At 35.9% G+C, this 25,131-nt stretch overlaps 1 protein-coding gene across 11 annotated transcripts in view; it reads left to right on the top strand.

Moving 5' to 3' along the window:
* Positions 1 to 25,131, top strand: part of KIAA1109 (KIAA1109 ortholog) — a 114,949-nt gene that overhangs the window by 29,059 nt on the left and 60,759 nt on the right. For 10 of the 11 annotated variants that reach the window (XM_021397162.1, XM_021397163.1, XM_021397170.1 and 7 more), the window contains exons 13-31: positions 876 to 967; positions 1,708 to 1,825; positions 2,952 to 3,107; positions 3,513 to 3,610; positions 4,509 to 4,687; positions 5,278 to 5,384; positions 7,480 to 7,688; positions 9,805 to 10,032; positions 10,636 to 10,773; positions 14,109 to 14,285; positions 16,566 to 16,694; positions 17,333 to 17,452; positions 19,480 to 19,757; positions 20,445 to 20,695; positions 21,159 to 21,417; positions 21,807 to 22,650; positions 23,643 to 23,713; positions 24,444 to 24,617; positions 24,939 to 25,059. In XM_021397162.1, coding sequence (XP_021252837.1) covers positions 876 to 967; positions 1,708 to 1,825; positions 2,952 to 3,107; positions 3,513 to 3,610; positions 4,509 to 4,687; positions 5,278 to 5,384; positions 7,480 to 7,688; positions 9,805 to 10,032; positions 10,636 to 10,773; positions 14,109 to 14,285; positions 16,566 to 16,694; positions 17,333 to 17,452; positions 19,480 to 19,757; positions 20,445 to 20,695; positions 21,159 to 21,417; positions 21,807 to 22,650; positions 23,643 to 23,713; positions 24,444 to 24,617; positions 24,939 to 25,059 — 3,749 coding nt within the window. The remainder of the gene's footprint in view (positions 1 to 875; positions 968 to 1,707; positions 1,826 to 2,951; positions 3,108 to 3,512; positions 3,611 to 4,508; positions 4,688 to 5,277; positions 5,385 to 7,479; positions 7,689 to 9,804; positions 10,033 to 10,635; positions 10,774 to 14,108; positions 14,286 to 16,565; positions 16,695 to 17,332; positions 17,453 to 19,479; positions 19,758 to 20,444; positions 20,696 to 21,158; positions 21,418 to 21,806; positions 22,651 to 23,642; positions 23,714 to 24,443; positions 24,618 to 24,938; positions 25,060 to 25,131) is intronic. The other variant, XM_021397165.1, reaches the window with a different exon arrangement.

Here is a 25,131-nt window from a genome sequence, read left to right as displayed (position 1 = left end):
TAGTGACAGGACGAGGGGGAATGGCCTCAAGTTGCACCAGGGGAGATTTAGGCTGGACATTAGGAAATACTACTTTTCTGAAAGAGTGGTCAGATGCTGGAACAGGCTGCCCAGGGAGGTGGTTGAGTCACCGTCCCTGGAGGTGTTCAAGAGATGTTTAGGTATAGCGTTGAGAGACCTGGTTTAGTGGGGTTATTGGTGGTAGGTGGATGGTTGGACTAGATGATCTTATAGGTCTTTTCCAACCTAGCTAATTCTATGATTCTATGATTTCACTGAAATTATTAAAGTGTTTATGTATTTAAATAATTAAGTTACCTTCATGTTTTATTTGGGTTGAGAAATCTAAATGAAAATTTCTAATTGCTAGAAAGCGCATCATTTAATGATGCGTGTATTTAAGCAAATAATGTATATGTTGTCAATTCAAGGCAAGAAGTCATCTTCAGTAGGATTAGTGTAGTAGTTGGATTTTGGTAATAGTTTTTTAAAATAAAGCCAAGTCTGAGATAAAATGTAAAAAGTTAACATAAATGTGAAGTTTGGTGGGTTTTTTTTTTGGTTTAATTTACTCAGTTCATTGGCTAGTTTGAATCCTTCCTGCTGATTTGTTTTTTCTCTTGATTCTCTCTGATATATCTGCATTTTCTTGTGCAGTTCAAGCTAAGATTTCCAGAACCTAAGCCATTCCATCCCTCCTACAGAACATAGTAAGCTCTTAGTTGACTAATAGAGGATGGAATTATCATAGTAGCAGTTTCCACCATAAAATTTCTTGGTTGTCTGGGGACTGCTGAATTCACTGGTGATAATTTTTTTTAATGTTTGTGCAACTGTCATATTAGAATAATTATTTTTGTATTTTTATCTGCTAGGCTATTCACCTACAATTAAAGGGCAGCTTCTACATGTTGATGCCACCAGTAGTATGCAGTACCGGACTCTCTTAGAAGCTGAAATGCTAGCTGTAAGTTTGCATTATTAAGAACAAAGATTCATTCTTTAAAGAATTTTTAATAAAGAGCATATTTTTTTGCCTGTAGAGTTGATGTTCAGGATTTTAGACAGTGCAGAATTACAACTTTTTAATGTTTTTTACAAGACATTGATATGTAAGTAAGGTTTTAGGTGAATTGAAACCTGTGGGTGGATTGGAGTACTATTTACAAATCTTGCCTGGTTGACTTTGTAGCCATGTGTTTATATAGACTTTACCTTAATAAATACACTTGTATCTGTACTACAGAATATCTACATGTGTAGGTATTTCAAGGTACTTAAACTTTTTGAAATGATACTGTGTTTTCTTTCCTTTGCCTAACATTCAACTTCTGTAATACTGTCAATTACCTTTCTGGCTAGTTTTTAAATGTCCTTATTAGGGTGATGTTTTTAATGTCTAGTTTTTGAGCATCATATCAGTTGTTTGTTACATCTACTGCAACAGATGTTGCATTTATTGAGCCACATCAGAAATTTGTAGTAGTACCTTTCCAAATAAATGAATACGCTAACACTTGACCTTCAAACTCGGAAAGACAGAGAGTGAGATTAAATTATTAAGGAACTGGAGTGGCCTTCTGTTCATCTCAGCAGGAAAAGAGTTTTAATTATTCAGCGAAGTACATATGTGAAAACTGCTGCGCTACAGGGTCAAACATTGTCATGTTTTCAAATAATTCTAATGCTTTAATATCTTGTTTACAGTTTCATATTAATGCCAGTTATCCCCGGATATGGAACATGCCACAGACATGGCAATGTGAACTTGAGGTTTATAAAGCAACATATCATTTTATATTTGCTCAGAAAAGTTTCTTTACAGGTAACTCCTTTACTAAATAAGTTATGTATCAAATTAAATGTTCTTTGTTTACCATTTCTTCAAACTTTGCAAAGCTATACAATTGCAGATACTGTGATTTCACTTCTTCGGGAAAACAAATTATTTCTGGGGACCAAGTACCTGATGTCTTCTGTGGGCTATTGGTGTCTAATTACATGATATTCTTATATTTCAGTAGGTATACTGAATAATTTAGTTTTCTAACAGCTAAGTAAAATTTGATCTGCAGTTATGTTAAGTGATCTTAAATTTCAGCTGTGGTGGGTTTTTTTTTTTGTTTTGTTTTTTTTCACCAGAGCTATTGATTCCTTTAATAATTTCCACTAGGATGTTGATTTCTCTGATATTTCTCTTCTTTGGCTGACTGATTTTTAGTTATTCAGGCTTAGGTCTTGTCTCTGTGGCTGACATGATGAGAGAAAGTAATTTGCTCCTTAGGGTTTTGGCTGTGAGGAAGAATATGTGTACACAAGACAGACCTGCATCACCAAACTGTTACTGAATGTTCCAGCTGCAGAAATAGAAAGAATATAGCCCCATCAGTGTGGCACTACCTGCTCTAATTAGCCCTGCGGAGTGGAGGATTAATTAGTACAGGCATAAGGCGATGCTAATAAAGTTATCTCCTAGTGAGGCCAAAGTCATCACTTGTAGAGTGCTGTTGTATGCAGCATAATCTACCGATCTATGCAGAGTGAAACTGTGAGCTTCTACAGGAACACTGTTTTGCTGTATTAGGCTTGGTGGTAGGAAATACGACTAATGTATGCTCATAGTATCAAAGTGGAAAATCAAAGGAAAGTGTGGATTAGTCTATTGTTTTTGCATAAATGTGAAACTTTGTTACTGAATAAAACTAAACTAGAAAGTGTGATTAAACCTATGCCATTCCAGCTTCAAAAGCAAGGAGATGGATTCACAGCAAGTATTTGTGGAATATCTGCCGGAGGAGTGGATATTGTGTATATATTTCCTCATTTTCCTTTTTCTGTAAAGGAACCAATGTTGAAGACTTACAGTTTATTAAAAGCCAGGTTAACTTAAAAGAGGAAATCTCTCACTTGATTGCTACTAACTTGTCTTCTAATACTTTCTGTAATTTTAGATTTGATCCAAGACTGGTCTAGTGATAGTGCACCTGATATTTATTCATTTGTTCCTTATATGTGGAACTTCAAAGTCATGTTTCATCAATTTGAAATGATTTGGGCAGCAAATCAACACAACTGGATTGACTGTTCTACCAAACAACAAGAAAATGGTAAAGTCAGTTTAAGATTTGAAACAGTACATACAGTGACAAAAATTCTAGCATTTTTACTATGAAATGAATTCAGTGATAACTACCCATTTTGCTACTGTTGTTATGCATAAGCCATCCTAAAACAGCTGCAAGTTCTGACTTGTTTTGTACATTTCGTACAAATGTATACCTTCTCTTGGGAGTGTAGTTTCAGATCACATTTTTAGCGTTCATTTTTGAGGACCCTTTGAATGTCCAGAATAATTTTGTTAATTTATAATCTGAATGCACAGCATTTTCCTTTGTTGTGAGTTCACATCTTTTTCTTTAATTATACCTATGTGTTTGATAATTTGCCTAAGAACAAAATAGGGAGTCATTTTGACAGTGTTTTATTTGTTTGCTTTTCCTATTCTCTCCCAGTTTATCTAGCAGCTTGTGGAGAAACATTAAACATTGTTTTCTCTCTGCCTTTCACTGACTTTGTTCCAACTACATGCAATACCAGATTCTCTCTAAAGGTAAGTTCTGTTCTCTCAGTGCCCCTCTTCTTTTTTTTTCTTTTTTTTTTAATTTTCTGAATGTGAAATACTTTTACTTTCTTTTCTTCTTCAGTTAGGAACTTTAGAGTAAACTTCCTGAAAGAAAAATATTCTCTTTCACTTCCTGTTCATATAATTTTTCTTTAAATAAACCAGAAGTAAATAAATAAATTCTCTTGATTACATGAAGCATTCAATCATAGAGTGTTTTAGTTTTTTTGTTTTTTATATGTATATACACATACAGACACATGCATACATGTATACACATTTGAAATGGGTAGCCCAAACTGTTTTGGAAAGCTGTCTTCAGATTTTTGATACATTTGTTATTTTATAGAAGCTATTTTTAATGTGCCAAGCTAATTCTTAGGAACAGTGTACTTCTTGTTTTGTCTCCCTTAAAATAGAAATTGTGCAGTGTTACTAACATTAAAAACTGGTTGAAGGTGATGTTGGTAAGCCTGTGTCATTTGATAGCAAAATAAGCAAGGCTATATTTAATTTTTTTTTTTTTAAAGTGCAGTTGATTTTTAGGAAGTTGGTAAGTTGTGGGCCAGTCACTGAATTTTTGCATTATGGATTGAACAGAAGAATAAATGGAATCCTCAAAAGCTGTGCCCTGTGTTTTGCGCTTGCTATGATGTGTTTGTAGATGCAAATTACTGGATGCATAACTGCTGAGAACTGCGGAGCTCTTGAGATATTATCGTAAATTGGTGGGAGTTGTGGCCAGCAATCATGTAAAGATTGAGACATTGTGCATCACCTTATCATCTTTGTGAAGATGGTGGTGCATGTGAGCGTGTAAATAACATGAGCATTATGCAGAAAATGAACGTATATATACTTTTCTGTTATTAATGTTTGATTTTAGGGAGAAGATGTTGATCTTCATTTGTATCTACCAGATTGTCATCCTAGCAAATATTCTCTTTTTATGTTGGTGAAAGATTGTCAGCCTAATAAAATAAATCCTGAATCTTGCATTTCTGGTGAATGTCCAAGTGGTCAGAAAACAGGCAAACCCAAGTGGAGGAACATTACTCAAGAAGAGTGAGTCTAATTTTGATTTATGTTTATGCATCTATATTGACTTGTTATATTTACTTGCTTTCTTTATAGAATCATAGAATCATAGAATCATAGAATTAGCTAGGTTGGAAAAGACCTACAAGATCACCTAGTCCAACCATCCACCTACCACCAACATAACCCCACTAAACCAGGTCTCTCAACGCTATATCTAAACGTTTCTTGAACACCTCCAGGGACGGTGACTCAACCACCTCCCTGGGCAGCCTGTTCCAGCATCTGACCACTCTTTCAGAAAAGTAGTATTTCCTAATGTCCAGCCTAAATCTCCCCTGGCGCAACTTGAAGCCATTCCCCCTCGTCCTGTCACTAGTTACAAGAGAGAAGAGGCTGACCCCCAGCTCACTACAACCTCCCTTCAGGTAGTTATAGAGAGCGATGAGGTCTCCCCTGAGCCTCCTCTTCTCCAGACTGAACAATCCCAGCTCCCTCAGCCGCTCCTCATAAGGCCTGTGCTCCAGACCCCTCACCAGGTCTTGTGGCAAAGAAACTTAGTATGTCAATGGAACATTTATAACGAAATTTGTGCTACAAATATTTCTTTTTGAAAGGGCTGGATGGGTTGAATGCTGGACAGTCCCAAGTGTTGTGTTTACGATTGACTACTCGTGGCACCCTATTTATCCTCAGAAGGCAGATGAGCAGTTAAAACAATCCTGTAAGTGCAAATATGTTTTTTTTCTCAGTTTGTTTCGTTTCAGGAAGTGCTGTGATTGTGTTGTCTCTAACTTCTTAAATTTGCAGAAATTAATTTTAAACTGAACTGCTTTTTTTTCTTTTTTTTTTTTTTTTGGTCAAAGGTGAGACTGCTAATTTTAACTTCAAACTTAACAACATTTTTTTCAATTCAAGATTTCAGAAAGTATCCAAGTTCCCTGTGGTGGAAAAGAAAGATAGTATCTTTATTTAATTTCTCCTTATCCTTAACAGAGTAGATTTCTTAAATGGGTTCTTACCTGAAGAAAAAATTCACTTAGTTGAATAAATATGAAGTACAGTATTTTTGGCAGTACTACATTACATAGCCTTTCTAACCCTTTTTCCTTGTGATGTTGTGACTTTTTCCTATCATTTTAATGTTTAAATACACTATATTTAATTATATGTATAATTAAATTATATGTATAAGATACAGTGACATAGGCTTACCTTCATGCATTTGAAACTCACACTGGTACAGTGAACCAGGGCAGTCTGATAGGAGTGTTAGACTAATGAGTCTAACAAGAATTTCTAAGTAAGAATTTTTAAATTTTATAGTTCTAAGTGTGAAATATATGTATGTGCTTGCAGAGAAGAATTACAAAATACCCTAATTTTATCTCTGTGCTCAAGTATTTTAAGTGCAGAGGGAGGTATGCAAGATGATAGGAGTTTTATTTGAAAGTCTTTCAGGTTGAGGATAGAGAAAGAGGAACTGAGGAAGGAGAGGTAGTAGAGTAACAGTAATGAGGGCTAATTTGAATAATCTTCAATGAACAGGTGTTTGAAAACATGATTCGAATAAGGTTTTTAGGTTTTGAGTTCCAGTGATTCAAATCTGAAAGAAATAAAATTTTAGAGTGTGAAAAAGGATAAATAAGGTCCATCATGAAAATATTCATTATGTGTTGTTTTGAGACTCTCTCAGTTCATGTCAAATTTGCATACTTCAAATTCGAAAGCATTTACTTGAAATCATAACAATTCAACTTGGATTTGGAGTTTTGTATACACACAGATAATTGCCTACAGCTTCGTTCAGTGGATAATCCTTCAATTAATAAAGTTGAGTTTACTTCCACAGTTAGATTTGATCTGTGATGCTGACACAATGTATTAGTTACAGTTATAACCATTGGTATTTTCCTTTGAGTCAATAGATAAAACGCTTTAAATCTCTGAGAAACAAATATGTCATGTAATAAAGAGGTGTAATTTCCAAATAAGTGGCCTTCTCATTGTGGCATTTAGCTAACTGATATAACATAAAGCAAGCACTGAACAAGTATTACAGGCAATAATGATAGGTTAAAGCCTTGAAGATGGTTTCCTGGTTATGCGTGTACTCACTGTAGTTCTGCATGTACTGATTCTCCCAGTTAAACTAGCACCTGAATTCTTACTCCATCTGAAACAATAATTTTCTATGATTTCCCCATAAAGCTCTTTGCTTTTCAGCAATTGCTTTGCATTCCAAAAGGATTTTGAGTTATGCACTTCCTTTTCTTGGTCTTTCCTCTCTTAAAAAAGACAATATGCTTCTCCTTAGCTCCAAGTAAAAGGAAGAAATAAAAAAAAGGATTTGAATTTCAGACCTGTTTTGTGACTAGAGTAATTGAGTTAGAGAGGAAATTGTAGCATACAGAGTCATTGGTTCAGAACAGATTTTTAATACAACTTTTGCAGTGTTTCTGTTTATTCACTTCTGTTTACTCTGCAATAGCTATGTGGTTGTGGGAAATCTGCTACACTGAAATAAAAGCGGGTCTTTGTTTAACTCAAAAAAACAAGATAAATAAATTGATCTTTTTTTGTAACTTGTGGGCTTGTTTTTCTCTTGCATAATTCATGTTGACTAAAATATTCTGTATCTTACTATATTCTCATGATTACTAGAAATGAGAAATCTGTCGCATAGATATATTAGCATAGTTATAGAATCCAAATTAGAAGGCTGCAAGAAATTATATGTTTATTACACTTTCATATTTTTATAATTTTGTCCGGTAGAAACCTAACATAATCAAGATCTATTTTCATTTGTTCCCAAGTGTCAGAAATGGAAGAAACAATGCTATCTGTGCTAAGGCCGTCACAGAAAACATCCGAGAGTGTGATTTCATCTCCCACTGCTTCAACCCGCCTCCCCCTCGACCCTGCAGAGTTGCCCCCAGATAAGCTCCATGTGGAACTGGAACTCTCTCCAGATTCCCAGATAACCCTGTATGGACCACTGCTTAAAGCCTTTCTGTCTATAAAGGTAAGCACAGAAACACAGCTCACAATGTTTATGGATGGACTCATGTTCGAAAAGGAATTAATTTGTTTGAAACAGACAGAATTCTGCAGAATATGTGAATTTAGTCCTTTTGTAAGGACTAGTTTGGCATGGCTTGGTTTGATGATATGGCACGGCTGGGTTGAATACAGTTGGCACAGGCTTATGAGAAGACTTACAAAAACAGAAATAGAGTTGTATCAGCATAGTTTTTCTTTTGTGGTGTTGTGCATATCATATCAAAAGTCATAAAAATGCATGTTGGACTGGAGTGTACATTAACAGCTACTTTTATGCAAAGATATATCAGAATTTGCCTTTAGGGCATTTTAAGTTCTGCAGAGTATGTTGATTGTTTTTGTTTTTTGTTTTAATTAGGTTGTTGGAAATTTGTGCTGTAGGGTCATAGAGGGAAAGGATGTGAGAATAAATTTAATTTAAAAAGCTACTTCAGGGAATATTTAGGAACAATTTTTTGTGTTGCCATGATGTTACTCTGTTATGCTTTAAAATGCTTGCATGTGTTTGCCTCAAGTCGTCTTCTATTAGTGATCTTCATGGTGGCTCGCAATGACTGAATTTCATGCTACCTATCTCATCTGGCCTTGTTATGACCAAGGCAGAGGTGATTGAACATGTTGCTTCTGTTAGCTAACTATGAGATGCTTGTATTTTGTTTAATTATTATTATTTTTGGGTATTTTTTTTAAGGTTTGTTTTATCCTTTTCTGGATGTTTTCATTTAGGGTTGGGATGAAGAGTTTTCTGAGACTGATGATAACTGTGAAGACTGGTACTGAAACAGTCACTTTTAAGTTTTTACATAAAGATACTGCATGTATGCAATGAAAAGCAGAAAAGATAAAGCTTTTGTAGAGTACAGGACTTGCAAATATGCTCATTTATTTTTTTCACATAGCCACTAAAAGAAATTGGAATAAAATTAGGCCAATAGTGAATGTCTTGAGAAGACTTCATATGTTCTGATACAGAGGAAATCCACCTGTGATGGACACAACCTATTGAATTGTTTATTGATCTTGTCTTGGAGTTCCTAAGCTTGTGAGATGATGCTGTCTTTCCATGCAAGCTCTCTCTTCTTCAATACTCGTTTCCTCTGGAGAGATACATAAACAGTGTTATGTTAGATCCCTTGATCCCATAATGATTTGATTTTTGGCATGCAGATTTTTTCTTCTAAATCTCAAGAGAAAATTTAGATAACTCATCTTTGAAAATGCAAATGTACTGTTCTTTTCAGCATTTTTGTTGCTGTATTTACATCTTTTTGTCCTGCTGTACTGATAGCATCTTGTAGTAGATTACTGGTGGTATTTTTTTATCTTATGCTTTTTTTTTCTGACTAGTTGTTCAAAATGAACTAGAGTTCACTTTCATTGATCTTAAGTAAAATGTGGGAGAGGTTTATGCACTCTTCATAAGTGCTTTGTTCTTTGGAGGCAGTTTTTTGGTATAGTGCTCTGTGCTCTGTGGGGATGGCTTACTAGCTGGGAATGAATGATGTACAAGCCTCTGCAGCCCTGGTGGAATGTACCAAGGATAAGTTACTGGAGTTCTTAGCACCCTCTGCTGGATCTGCTTTATGAAACAACAGCAACAGCAACAACAACAACAAACTTCAATATCTGTCTCCTCACAATGACTGTGATCTTTTCACTTCGTTAAAAAGCAAAGCCAGTTAATTACAGAAGTTGAGCAAAGTTTTTTTGTTTTGTTTTGTGCGCTGAGCAGTACTTAGTTCATACATAGTGTATTAACACAAAAAATACTTTGGAGACTTGATGCGAGATGATAAAATTACATATCCAGGGGTGTCATCATGTCAGGAGGGCTAATAACGTGCCTGTCTTTTCCCGCAGACCTTTTTCCAAGGACATGAGTGCTTTGCAATTACTTGCTTTCTCTGTGTTGTACGTTTTCTCTTTGCTTGCTTGCTCTACAGATTTTTGCCTAGGAAAGAACGGAGAAGTCTTGGCAAGCAAATGAATTACAGGAAAGGGAAGAGGTTGGCAATAATCTTCATAAAATTTTGTAAAATGTTTTCCCTGCAGTCATTGCAAATAATTGATTTTCCTAGGAAAATTATTTTGGAGAAGATGACATGTATACTGATTTTGAAGAAATTATTTCAAGCCCTGTTTTGTCCCTGTCAACATCTTCGAGCTCTGGATGGACAGCTGTTGGAGTAGAAAATGAAAAAAAGGAAAATGAAAGCTCAGTCAAGCCAGTTCACCCTCTTACTCTACGTCCATGGGATATTACTGTCCTTGTTAATTTGTACAAAGTGCACGGGCGATTGCCAGTGGTAAGTGCTTTAGAATCTTAAAGTACTTTGTTGCTTGTATTTTTTTTTTCCCGTTTCATGAGCTGGAACTAAATGTAACTCCCTAGAATGTTAGATTAGGGAGGTGTTTTTAAAATGTGTGTTTACTCTTCAGTAAAATTGTGGCTATGTAAAGTAGTATGAGACGTGGTTGGTTTTGCTTATCTGAAATGTGAACTGGATATTTTTTAAATGATTTTTTGTTCAAGAAAATAGGTTTTTGTGGTCAGTAGTTCATTATTTTTGATTGACAATTATGATTTCTCTTCTAAATAGCAAAGCTATCTCCTGATGGCACATCCTGCTCTTTGTAACTGCACTGTGAGGGATTCCCCAGAATTTAAAAAATATTCCAGATAAAGGTTTGGGTTCACCCAGATGGATTTGAATTGCTCTTTATGTAACTGTTCAAAGATTTGTGAAGTTGCACAGACTTCTTTTTAATTATCAATGTGAAGGAAAGCTAGCATACTTCCTGCTTACAGGCTTCCCTCTAATCTAACAACTTCAACAATGCTGTATGTTTTCAGTTTCTGCAATGGGTGTTTGATTTTTTTTTTTAATTTTTTTTTTTTAATACTTTAGCATTGTAGTCCCGATGGTCCTGAGTGCCCTACAGCTTTCTTGGAGAGGTTATGTTTTGAAATGAAGAAAGGATTTAGAGAAACAATGCTTCAGCTTGTGTTGTCTCCAGTGAATTTGTTTCTGAATGACAATTATCAGGTAGTTTGCCAATTTTGTTTGGTTGTGTGTGTCTGGGTTGGGGAAATTGTAACTATTTTAATATGAATTATTTTAATATGTACAAAATTGTATATATATATATACAAGATTGTATGTTCTCTTAATTTTACATAAATATTTCTTGAGAAGATTCTCTAGGAAACTGAGAGTAATATTCAGATTGGTCTTAAAACTCTTGAATCATTTTTAAGGTTTTTGTCTTAAAATCTATTCTAAGGACCGATGCAAGTAAATTTTATGCAGTGCTTGGAGATGTGTCACTTTTTTAAGCTGCAAAACTACAAGTGGTAGTAAATAGAATAACTACGTCTTTCACATTTCTATGCATTTTGTTAGAATAAATCACAGAGCTGGATCTGTATTTTACAATCAAGATACTGGCATGACCTATAATTTTACTCTGGTAGGGGTACAATGAAAATAATTAGAGACAAAATTAAGCGTTACTTGTGGCTTATCAGTTACCTTTGTACTGTTTTTCTGTAATTATTAGTAAACTTTTCAGAAATTACCGCCATGGATAGATTTAGCTCAGTGAGGATTTTAGATTGAAATTCATTAGCACAAGCAGTAATCCTTACTTGGTGAAGCTAGTGACTATTTCAGTTCTGGTTTTATTTATGCACGCTCTGGTTGCATTAAAACCACAATACGTGAACTGAGCTTCACAGATGATATTGTTTTTCAATCACTGTATCATGAAATATATCGTTGCCAAAAATAATATTCCAGTGTTTGAAAACCGTATACTGCTAACCATATACAGATGAAGATGCGTGTCCCCCTGTTCTCTAATATTATGAAAGGAATTGTTTGATGCTTGTTTAAGCTTTCCTGATTTGGACTCAGTGCACAATCACAGAAGTACCTTAAATATAACCTCTGGCTGCAGACTGACTGAAGATAAAGGAATTGCAAGAAATAATGAACTGTCTTAATGACATGAAGTTAAACAGCATGTTAGGACCTTCCGCGTTAGCCCTCATATTTTGAAAGTATTACCTTATTAAGCTCTGGTTAGCAAAGAAGATATCCCCATTGAGAAAGTAGAATTGCAGCCTGCTGGGCTTTGGGTGCAATGCTGCAATTATCTGTAATAGATAGATAATCTGAGAAAAAGTGGTGATATGGAGTCGCAGGAATTGCAAATGAATAATCTCAATAGGATTAATGGTCTTTTGGGACAGCTGCCTAAATTGGATATACTGATGGCATGGTGGTAGCCAATTCACTTTCCCTCATAACTTTGTTTCTGGAACAAAGTATCTGTATTGTGGGACTTGTTTTTTTATTTAAATGAACTCATCAGATGCAGCTGAAGTCAATGAGAGTTACAATTAGAAACTGTAATTAAACCTGTATGTAAAAAAAGTCCTAAGAATTTTCAGTTGGGGTAACCGTGTCTGCTGGAAGGTTTTCTTTGGAGTATTTTTGTTGGTGTTTGTTTGGTTGTTTTGTTTTTATTTTGGGGGGCTGTGGAGTGGGGGATGGTATTATTCTATGAGGAATCCAAGCTTTTCGATAGCTGTGTATTTAAGAAAATAGTCTGTTTTGTGCACTGAATGACTTCTTCAAGGTTTTTTTTCAAACTGTAACTTAATCACAGTTCATATGTGCAAGGAAGTAGAGATGAGGTTGCAGCCATAACCTTAATTTTGGGGACATATTCAGTTTGGTTTTTTTTTTTTTTTTTGTGATTTAATTGCCTTGAGACTTTAGGGCTTCCACCCCCACCCCTGTGTATATATACACATGTAAAAATTGGCTAGGCTTTCTATTACTCTCTTTCAGAATCCCAAAGATCAGGGGAGACATACTGAACGTAAAAATGAGAATGATTTTAATCAAGTGAAAGCAAAAATAGTTCCTAGCTGCGAAGGAAGGAGAACGGGGAATGAAGCTGCTTGCAGTGCTGCTATCTAGCAGCCAGTGCAGTGCATTGCACCACATCTTGGCTATGACAGATCTCAGCTTGCAGCTGATTTTCTTGCATTTTGTTCTTCCTGCTGCCTTGGGTTAGGGTGTTTAGGTGACTCTGCAAGACTCTTCTGCATTGTCCTTTCATTCCTTCAGTTTCTGCCGTGTTTGCTGTTTTTCCTTTGGCTTCTTCTCATTCCCGAGTTGCTCCCTAGTAAGACTGCTGTGTGGGGCATTTCTATTGGTTTAAATGATAAACGTGCCAGAAGGCACGTTTTCAAAAATATTGTGAAGAAAGGTTTGATCAGTTCATGTGTGTTAGAAACACCTGGTGTTAATTCCCATCAGTTAATGCTGGAAAACATTCATACTTCAGTTTTTTTTTAAAAAAAAAATTGTTAGTTTGACCCCTTATTCATATTATGTGTCACGAAAATGCCTCTTGATACTTCACAGTTCAACCTTGAGGTATGAAGTTCATAGTTGTAATGTACGTGGAGTAGGAATTGTCTCTCTGCAGAACTGAGCAAGTACCATTTTTTTATGGTTTTGATGCCAGTTAGGTTAGCCTCCTGTGTTTTGGAATAGCTTCTCTAAACTGAGACATGGATTGCTGCTGATATCTAAAGACATGTTTCTTCTTTGCCAAGCAGCTCCAAAGGGCTTGCTGATGGTGGAAAACAAACTGGGCAGCACCGCATGTTGAAAAAAACTGAGGGAGAGAAAAGTTTTGCTGTTGACTTAACAGATTTAAATCACAGCTTACCTCCATGTAATCACAAGCTCCTAGTGTATGTCTGTGCTGCTTTTATCTTCTCAGTTTCTTCTTTGGCCAGTGGAGTAATATTGTTTTTTGAAAGTATTTTATCTGAATTCTCATATCTGCAGCTGAGTAGCTTTGCTTTAAGTAACCAAGAAATTCTTCAATGAAAAATGAAATTTAGAGGACAGTCTCTGATTTTATTTACAAATTTTTCAGTTGTTGGCTGATTGCAGCAGACTTTCGTAAGTCATTTATTTTTTAACCTCGATCCCTTCCATTGTCAAATGTCCTCTTCCATTCTTTGTGTTTTACTGCAGTATTATTTAGAAGATATTCCCAATGATGTCAGAGAGTGGAAATCCCCTAGGGGAAAGGTAGTTGACATTGCTTGCTAGTGGTTAAAAGATAAGATTTCTTTCCTCAAATAAGATGTATGTATGTGTTGTTGCATGCATAATGCTGAGAAGTCTTGGGACCGTCTAACTGTATAAAAGTCAGCAGGATTTAAGAGGTGAAAATGAGCGTATATGAAATATCTGACTATGCTTTGTTTTACTTTTTTTTTTGTACTTTCTAATTATAGAGTCTTTGCAAATACTAGCAGTTTACTTAACTGTTACCTTGTCCTTGACAGAGACCTTCAGCGGACGAAGTCCTTCGAGAGGGCCACATTAGTCTGTCAGGTCTGCAGTTGCGTGCCCATGCAATGTTTTCTGCAGAAGGTTTGCCTCTTGGAAGTGATACTTTAGAATATGCGTGGCTAATAGACATACAGGCTGGAAGTCTTACTGCCAAAGTTACAGTACCACAGGTATCATCTAGAAACTGTTCGCTATGAAGTATTAACTTCCTTCTTTCTTGTAAAACTAGTGTAGTGTGAACTTTAGAAAACATGTGATCTCAGCCTTAAATAACCTTAACTTTACAGATTGGAAATCTAATCATTTCCATGAAAAAATAGGAGATGCCAACTGAGCTGAATCTGATATGCACTTAGATATAACAGGGTGTCTAGTGTTAAATGAGTGTTTAAAAGAGTGATAGTAACCAAATATGAGCAAATCAGCAGTGAATACTGTTGACAGTACATGTAAACATGTCTATGTATGTTAATATACTTGAATACTGATCAGAAAATCAACCGTAGTAACTGCTTATACTTCAAGTGGTTTCACTGTAGAATAAATAATGCTTCACTGTAAATAGATCCAGTGTTTTGGAACCTTTTCAGCCATAAATTAAGCAATGTAACAAAGAGGAGAAAGAAAAACTCTATTCAAAAAATTCAAGTAAGAGATTCTTAGTGAAATTGTCTTTGACTTCCTCTGAAGTCACTTTCATTTTATGATGCTGAATTCTGGAGATACAAGTTCATTACTCATACTGGTTAACCCTCTGGGAAGAACAAATTAAGTACCCATTTGTGTTTACAGTCTGAAAGGCAGTTTGTTATCCCTCACATGTAAAGTTCATTCAGATACACTGGCATTTCCTTGCAGGAATGCTGTCAAGAAGAAGGATATCAGGTTCAGTAACTGGCGAGAATTTACCTTGCAGATAAAGTTGTGACATTCCATAGAAATATATTGACAAAGCCAAATTTTAAAGTAGGAGACAATTGAAATGATGTGTGGGGAAGTAGAATGAGCAGGCCTCCACAAAAGAGTAGCTGGTAGCTGCATAACTTCTGATGCTTGGTCCCACTGAAAGGTAGTTTGCTTTCATAGTGATTAGTCCTTTTAGTTCTGCCATTTATGCTGGCTTCATTTTTCCATTATACAGTAGTGACTCCAAACATGCACTAGGCAAATGGCTTAGATTTATTTCTGGTGTGGGCTGTGAGATCTTTAGAAAAGGTTTCTTTGTCACTGTGTTGTGAATCATGAGAAAAATACCTAAATTTTCTTTTGAAGTTAGTTTGATTTTGAAGACACTTCTGCGTCCTTTGTAAAAATTGTGCTATTTTCAAGGCTTAAACACTTCTTTAAGCATATAAAATGAAAACAAAGCTTACAAGCAATTACAGTACATTTATAGAATAGACTCCAGATAGATTTTCATTCTGCACAAACGGGCTTTTGTAGAGATATTTCCCAAAATGGTACTGATTTAGATTAGCTATAGTATTTACTCCAGCGGTAGTTGCTTCAAGTTTAAACCTAGTTGATTCAAAATATTCTAAGCTTTAAGGAACATTTCTAAATGTTTGATGTAACTTAAGAGTTTTCTTCTTGAAGAAACTCTCAATTGAATACTTCATAGAGGATTTTAATTTTGCTTTTTTTTGTTGTCAGCATTGATGTGGAGCAGAATTTGAGTTTGCTGTTTCAGGGTCATTGGCTTTTTCCTTCCATAGCATGATGTATTGTAAGAATTTGTGAAAGTATACAACTAAAGGGAGGAAGAGAGATCTTGTGGAGGACAGTCATAGCTATATTAAATTCCAACTAAACTGCTCCTGATTTAAAGTCCCCTTTCCTTTGATTAGCCAAAGAAAACCCATTTCCCTCTCATAATAGAGCTAGACAGTCATGATTCATTTCCTTTATGAATAAGCTAACTATATAAAAGATTTAAATCAACAATTGGCTAATTACTAGGTCCAGCAAAATTCAGCAGTATTCTGTTTATCCAGTTTCCTCCTATGCTTTCTAAATGTAACGTTGTTATTTATATGCAAGGAGGTATGGCATTTAAATTATAAACAATATTAGGGTATTTAGGGGCATTTTTTGAGGAAAAATAAGGCGATCTCCATTTTTACAATGAAATGCCTGGCTAACCTGTTTAGTAAAGCTGTTTCCTTAGAATAAGACATAATTTAGTGATTGTTTTGTTTCACGTCAGAGTGTTACACATGAAGAGCTACAGAAGATTGCATCTTGTAGCATGCACAAAAATAAATCTTGAGTAACAGGCAATAGGCTATGTTTAAACAAAGTAACAAAGCCAGAATATTATGGTGAGGTCTTCTGTTTTGTTTTACTTCTTCTCACCTTCCAACCTTTGGTGATGTTCTTTCGGTAATCTGTTGAATACTGTAAGTTCATTTTGCATACTTACTATTAGACAACATGTGATTTGCTTACAGCTTGCGAGTCTTCTGGAATGGGGGCAGACCTTTGTATTTCATGTGGTGTGCCGTGAGTTTGAACTGGAAAGACCAAAATCTGTAGTAATATGCCAGCATGGAATTGACCGTCGGTTTTGTGACTCTAAGGTAACCTTTAATCCATCTTAATTACTCACTGTATTTATACCATTTTTTTGAAACTTTATAAATCCAACCTTAAAGTTATCAAGACGAGGAGTATGTACTCAGATTGGGTGCCCACTTTGACAAATTACAGCTAATTATGTTTTAGAAAGAAAAGCAATTCCATCTGAATTTTCCTGGGGATTTACACCGTTTTTTTTGTGCTAAATTAAATATTTCGAGAGACAGTATCCAGAAGATTCATGCATATTTTCTTACATCTACAGTGACAGTTAAGAGACAAATGGCATACTTCAGTTTCCCTTAAGAGACAAAGATCCCATCGTGCTCCTGGCACATTGCCATCCCATTATTCTCTGCTGTTGAAACTATGCTTTGATGAGGGACTTAAATTAACAGCTTATGGCTTCCACTGATCTTTTTTTTTAGTATGGTGCTCTTACTGTTGTGGCCTGAGCAAACAGATGTTATCATGGATTCTGATTTTGGTATTTGTCACTTGGAACCCATATGGGCAGTCCTAGGGAGTCTTGTGATATATAAAGCATGATTCCCGAATTTCATGTCTTGTCCTGCTCCACATTTTAATGTATAGGTACCAGTTTTTGTGATGTTGTTTTTGATGATTTTTTTTTTCTTAGATGAACTGTGTCCCTGGGCCGTGCCCAACATCTGATGACTTAAAGTACACAATGACACGCTTAGCCATGGATGGTGCAGATCTGTATGTGGTAGAACATGGCTGTGCCACCAATATAAAGGTAAAATAAATTCTTTGTAACAGCAGTTAAAGTATTTTTGTCAATAGAGGTCTTTGCATTTTTTGACATAGTAGTTGCCTGTCTTTATTGCTTAGTGTAGTGGAATTAAGTGGTAAAAGGTTGGTGTTAAAATGGTTGGACTGAGCAAGAAGTAGGTCAGTTGGGGTCATATTTAATACTTCCATTAGTGGTCTTGGAAAATGGTTTATCTTCCAAAATAAAAAATGTGAGCTGCAAGATTGACATAATAAATTAAAATAATTCTGGGTACTATAAAAGCTGTTGTCTACACCTGAGGGTTATTAAGAACTTTTTCTATAAGTCAGTAACTCAGCAACTGGAAATAATGATTGAGAAGGAATGTATACAACTCACTGCATGGTGAGTCACATTCATGTTATGTGAGACAGCTATCTGAATTAACGTCATTGGCAGAGATGGGAGAAATATTAGTGTTGCTACCTGACCAAATCTAAAATGCTGCATAGTGTCTTTGTTCAAAAAAGAATACGCAGAGAAGAGCTGATATTCTCTCATCATATGCAAGAGAAAACTATGGAAAAATGAAAGTTAAGAGATGGTATAGTAATACACTAAAGGAGAAAAGTATTAGACTGATGTAAGTGACTAGAAATTGTACTGTCCATTAATAAATTTAGCTTCAAAATTGGACTCAATATTGAATGTTTTGGGGACAGCTTCACATTATGAGCAAGAATCTAACTGAAGGAAAGCGGCAATTATTTTAGACATTTCGTGTGATCTGAGATGTGATATCTTGTCATTTGAATGGCTGGGTATCTTGTGGCAGTGAAAAAAAAAGCATTGGCATCTATAAAATCTTTTGAGTCTAATATTATAATGCATCAGCACAAATATTAACTGTGTTTGCAGGCATAAATATGAATGACAGTATTTTCAAAGGCAGCTTAATAACCTGAACCACTATAGAAAATTATATCTCTAATGCATTCCATTCATATTTAAAAAAGGATTTCCAGTGCTTCCTTATGGTTTGTGACAAAGAGGAGAAGTAAAAATTTAACCCTGTGAGTTGCTCTTCCATGACTGAGTTCTTTTGCAGCTTTCCTTACTTGCCCCTTGAAATGTTTCAATATTTAGTTGGAAAATTTCAGGTATTTCCTGGTGGCCTTTTGGAAACCACTGAGGCTGTGCAGAAAACTTCATCCACCTTCAGACTGTTTTAAGACTAAGCATATATGACAGGGCTATATCATATTTTATTGGAGTTCAGTAATGTGGGGGAGGATTGGCTCTGTATGGACAGGTAGGCTGGTTGTGGGGTGGACCAGTGTCCATAGCTGTGTGAAGATAAAGCAAGAACTTCTTCCAGATATAGAAGATGGGTAGCCTCTTCTTTGAATCAACAAAACTACAGGAGCTATACCAACAAAAGAAGTAGATTGTGGTCACTAAAAGCTATTATAACGCAATTCATATGGATCAGAGTTAAGGCTCAAGACTTAGAGTTTCTTCTGTTTTGAATTTTGCACTATTTAACATGAACCTCTCACTGAAGTATTTCTTAGTTGTGGCGTTAAATGCCTGCATTCTGCAAGTTAATGCAGCTTTGTATTGGAAGTATAAAGTCAGTATTTTAGTCTAAGGATATACAGTGATGTCAAGTTTCAGATTTCTTGTTTTTTATAGTTACAGCAAAGAATTTAATAATGATTTAATTTTTTAAAGGCTCATTATAGCATGTCTAAAGTTGAGAATTCTCTTTGAATCCCTTTACAACAAGATACTCCTAAATTGAGACTTTATTTATGTTGTTTGAAAACTATCTGAAACTAATTTCTAAGCTTGCCTTCTTTGTGTGTGTGTGTGTGTGTGCGCACGCGTGCTTGTAGTTTATTAAAACTGATTCTCTGCCATTTTTGGAGACAGCAGTTTACTGAGGCCTTCCTGGAATTCAGTAGATTTTATGTTAATTGGATTAAGGCTAGTTTTTCTTTGTTTCAGTTGTAAATATTCAGAGTTCGTGTTTTTACTTACGTTTTCAGATGGGTACTATACGTATTGCAAACTGCAACCTCCACAACCAGTCTGTTGGAGAAGGTGTAAGCGCTGCTATTCAGGATTTTCAGCTGAGACAATATGTTGAGCAGGTGAACAACTGCAGAACTGGTCTTCAGCCAATACTAAGGAGGGCATATTGGCTGGAAGCTGGATCTGTCAACTTGGGGCTCATCACTGCTGACATTGCTTTAGCTGCAGATCATCCTTCTAAACATGAAGTGCAGAGACATTTCTTGGAGATGCATGATAACCGAACTAAGAGGTGAGAGATGCAATTTGCAGGAGATGCATTTGAATGTATTTTAGTGTTTATCTTTTAGTTTTAGATTCATCTAAAGACTAGTTTATTTTAATTTATTTGAAATATGTTGAACGCTTAGCTATCGGGCTACTGATTTGAATGTGTTTGGACTGTACAAAATGGTATGTTTTTTGCCAAAACTTTTCCCCTTGTTTTTCCTCATCTCCAAAATTAAAATCAGGGAGAGAAGGGAATCCAGTTCATCCTTCTTTCTCTTCTCTGAGCGATCTGATGAGCAAGCTATGAATAAGATGCCTGGTGTAACTGTGACTGTTATCTCCCCTAAGAGCAATCACCTCTGGCATGAGCAACATACACCAGAGTGGAGTGCTTGCAGAGCTTGTCTCTGTGCTGAGACAGTTAATGTGTATTGTGGCAGCTGGATATGATCCGTGCCTGAACATGGCTGCTTGAGCATTACACATGTATTTGTGATTTGCTCCTTTCTGGAATCAGTTGTTTGTTTTGTGTCACACCAGTTTTTCAGATAGAAATTTTGCTTACTCATTGCAACCTAAGTTAAAGAGGACCTCACAAATAAAGAGAGTATATTTTTATCTTGTCTTAACGAATTTTAAATATACTAAATGTGATGTGGTTGTGTTTCTGTTTTCTTTTTTTTTTCTTTTCCTTCCTGCCCTTGTGTAGATTGTGGTTTTTGTGGCCTGATGACAATTTGAAGAATAAGAGGAGCAAGAACAAGTGTGGCTGCCTTGGTGGTTGTCGATTCTTTGGTGGCACGTTAACAGGACTGGACTTTTTCAAACTTGAGGAACTGACACCTTCAAGCAGCTCTGCTTTCTCAAGTACAAGTGCAGAATCTGATATGTTTTATGGTCAGTCATTACTGCAGCCAGGAGAATGGATAATTACTAAAGAGATTCCTAAAATTTTAGATGGTGAGAATGCATTGTGCTGTAACTTTATTCTGTTTTGCCCAAAAGTATAATTTCCTAACTTCACATTGGTATTTATGGTCTTTCTGATTCTGGTTATTTTAGTAGTTTATTGTGCAAGGAGTTCTGCAGTAGTATGGGACCCTTTGAGAGAAGACAATAGCTTGATAATAACAAGCAAATATTTATATGCTAAGTTTTCATATTAACTTGCAGCTCCTTTGTGAGTAAAGAGGAGCTATCTGACTTGCATCTATTTTACTTGTCTGGAAAGCAATCTATTGAAAGAATGTGATGTCTTGCTGCTATGATTTTACATTATTAGGAAACATGCTAGTATGCGTATGCGTTTTCAAAAGGAGGGATTTTTTTTAGTAAAGCTTTTTATTTTGGTGAGCGAGGAAGACCGCTGTAGTTGTGTAGTGGTATCAGACGTTCAGTTTTTCTTTCTTGTTTCTGATTGTAGGTAAAACAAATGGTGTAAAGCGAAAAGATTGGGATTGTAGATCTATAGGTATAGAAATAGAAAGAAAGGCACAGCATCTAAGCCTCCAAGTGCCACTGCGCTCCCACAGCTCCTCATCATCTTCAGAGGAGACGAGCAGTTCCAGTGCTGCCCTCCCTTTGCTTGCAGGTGAGAAGGACAGCCCATCTTCAACTGCTGAAGATCACTTGGGGCAGAAGGAGTTCTTGTCTGGTACAAAAAGAGAAGATGGTCGTGGAAGGTTAGTAACATTTGTCCTGACTGAAGGACTCTTCAGTACTTCAATACAGAACCCTATACACCTTATATTTTGCAATTGATTCAGTGTTGGTTACTTTTAATGGCATGGAAATGGCAAGGGGATAAATGCCTGATCTGGGCAGAAACTCCAGCATGTATGACAACGATACTTGCCATTACCAGTCACTTACATCTCTTTTATATGTAAACAAGTAGACTAACAAGTGGCAGAATTTAATATGTAATCAGTGTTATGAAAATAATTGCTATGCTAGCAGAAAGTCACGGAAGTATTCGAGAGCTCCTCTAATGTTAAAGAAGCATTAAGAATAAAATAAGCTAAGGAAGCCTTTATTTTTTTATTTTTATTTTGTTTTGTGTCTTTTCCAGTGTTGCAGCTGATGGCGCAGAGGGAAGCCCTGCATCCCCTAGCAGCCAGGAAAGGCCTGTTGGTCAGTCTCCCATGAGGTCTCCCCTGAAACGACAGGCATCTGTGTGTTCCACCCGCCTCGGCAGCACCAAGAGCCTCACAGCAGCCTTTTATGGAGACAAGCAGCCAGTTCCAGTTGGCGTGCAGTTCAGTAGCGATGTGTCTCGCAGTGATGAGAATGTGTTGGACTCCCCAAAGCAGAGGAGGAGCTTTGGTTCTTTTCCTTATACTCCATCTGCAGATTCAAATTCATTTCACCAGTATCGCTCAATGGATTCCAGTATGTCAATGGCTGATAGCGAAGCTTATTTTTCTGCAGCAGAAGAGTTTGAGCCAATTAGTAGCGATGAAGGTCCAGGAACTTATCCAGGGAGAAAGAAGAGAAAAAAGCAAGCTCAGAAAATTGAGTACAGCAGAGGGTCTATTTATCACAGCGTGGAAGGACCCTTAACAAGTTCTGTCCATGGGGAAATTAATCAGGATGTTAAAACGTTGCCAATTAAGACTCATCCATCACAGACTTCATTTGTTTCAGCTCTAGGAGGGGAGGATGAGCATATTGAAAACATTTATATCATGGAATCTGAGAAGACTGTAGAAAGTGAACAAATAACTTCCCAACAGCCTGTAATGGCATGTTACCAAAACTATCTTACACAGTTCCAGGTGATCAATTGGTCAGTAAAGCATCCAACTAACAAAAGAACTTCAAAGTCCTCATTACATCGCCCTTTAGACCTTGACACACCAACAAGTGAAGAAAGTTCATCATCTTTTGAGCAACTTTCTATCCCTACTTTTAAGGTATGAAAGATTAAGGAAGGAACAGGAGAGAAAGGAATAAGAATTCAGAACGAGTTCAAATTGTTTAAAACGCATATCGTATGAAGCCATGATACACTTGAAACTTGGCTTTTAGTCAAGGAATACCTTGGATTTCTGACTTCAAATCTTAGGCTGTGTGGCTAGGATATTGTGATAAAGAATGTGTTAGAATTGTGTGGGTAGGATATGTTCTGAATTATCATTATTATATTAGAAATGCTACCTCTTAAGTGACTTGCAGCTGAAGGATATTTACATGGGTTTTGTTTAAAATACATATTGCACAGAATTTTAGCATCAGTACGTCCAATACTGATAAAATATGTTAGAAAGCAATATTTCAGAGTAAATTTGAAATACACAGATTTATAATATTATCTCTGTAAATGTTTGTTATTTTTTCTTTTCTCCAGTGATATCTGTAATATGAGTATACAAGTTTAAGGAAGGAGCTGAGATGAAATATATGAAACATAGTGGAAATGACTTTATAGATAATAGAATCGTAGAGTCATAGAATGGCCTGGGTTGAAAAGGACCTCAAAGGTCATCGAATCTCAACCCCCCTGCTAAGTGCAGGGTCACCAACCACTAGACCAGGCTGCTCAGAGCCACGTCCAGTCTGGCCTTGAACGCCTCCAGGGATAGATAATAGATAATAGATGTCTAAGATCCAGAAATTAATCTTGTTATCACTCTGTAGCAAAAGCTTTATCTGTTCATGCAAACCATTCATAGATAATTATTTAAAATCTTTCTTTTCAATCAATTATTTGCAAGAATTTTGTAATCTAATAGCTCAAATAATTAAGGAAGAGAAACTAAAGAAGGTTTTTTACATTATTTTGGAGAATGTGCGTCTAAGGAATTCTTTAAGAAAAACCTGTAAGAAGAGTCATAATTTGAAGACTCCTTGGGTATTTTTTCTTATGCAGAAGGAATATAATGTATTTTTTGTACTTTTCTCTTAGATTGTAAAGCAGGGTCTCACAGCTAATTCATTGCTGGACAGAGGCATGCAGCTTACAGGATCAACATCTAAGTAAGTTGAAACTGCATAACACTATTACCATGTGTGGGTTTTTTTCAAGTAGGAATTGCCTGATAATCGTTAAACACTTTGACTCTTTCTAGGCCTTTCAAAATTTGATTCATAGCAGTAGTTTCAGTACAGGTCTGTTTTAGAGTGGAGTGTATTATTACAAGGCATTTGGTTTGGGTCAAAATGAAATCATCAGATGATTTCACTTGCATGTTTTCAAGATTTTGAATTGATATTTACTTAGGTAATTTTTGAAGATGCTTATAGCAATTATCAGTTGCATGCCCAAAGCACAACTTGAATCTTGGTAAGAACTTTGCCCTGGAATTATATTTGTGTCATTTCTGAGCTATGCAGAAGAATAAACTTATTGTATGCGCTTTATTGAGTATTTAAACGATACCAAGAGTGCTTCAGGAGAATTTTTGCGAGCTGAAGACCTGTTTAAACACTGTTCCTGAAGAGGAATTTTTTCTAGTATGTGACTCTAAACTCACATCACTTTATTATGAATAGTCTCATTATTTATCACATGAAGCAGCTGACTCTACTAATGCCAGTAGACTCTTCCCTTGCTTTAGTTGTATCTACCATCTAAGACCTATGTTTTAATACTGTTGGAATTCTATTAAAGTATTAAAAAAAATTATATGATAGACAGGTGTTTACTGATGTTCACCTTGGTATTTTTTGCAAATCTAGATTAATAATATGTATTTGACTTGTTTAGTACACCTTATACTCCTTTGGATAAGAAGTCTGCAGAAAATACAGATGATGAAACTATAACAGAAGAATGGACATTGGATCATCCAGTCTTCCAGACAAGGACAACAGCAATAGTAGAAGTAAAAGGAACTGTAGATGTAGTTCTGACTCCTCTTGTAGCAGAGGCACTGGACAGGTAATTAGGGTTTTTTTGCTACTTTAGTGTTGGTTGATTATTCTAAATATTGTTTGAAATTAAAGTTGAGTTGAGCAAAGGGTTATGTAAAAGAATTGAATAACATGTGAGTGATGGTATGGCATTGCCTAGTACACGTTGAATATTATTCTGCGTTTCCTGTAAAGAAGCTAGAAGAATGTTATGCTGAGCTAGGAAGTGCACTTTCTGTCTGCTAGTACTTAATTTTTCTCTTTGCAAAGTTTATTAAGCGTTGCAGAAAGGTGCATTATGTGAAAGTGTAAGTTTCAGCATCCTGTGTGATCTTGTTCCCTCTCACAGGTATATAGAAGCAATGGTGCACTGTGCTAGCTCTCGACATCCAGCAGCCATTGTTGATGATCTTCACTGCAAAGTTCTTCGAGATGCTGTGCAGAACAGCAAAACAAGCTTCTCTGAAAATGTAAGGAAGGGAACAAGAAAATTATCCAGAGCTTTGAAAGAATACCATTTTCTTTATTTTACATAGAAAAAT

Source organism: Numida meleagris, chromosome 4 (assembly GCF_002078875.1).
Source record: "Numida meleagris isolate 19003 breed g44 Domestic line chromosome 4, NumMel1.0, whole genome shotgun sequence".
In the NCBI taxonomy this organism is placed as follows: domain Eukaryota; kingdom Metazoa; phylum Chordata; class Aves; order Galliformes; family Numididae; genus Numida; species Numida meleagris.
Note: the sequence above shows the minus strand (reverse complement) of the source record. Positions and strands in the feature narration are given on the sequence as shown.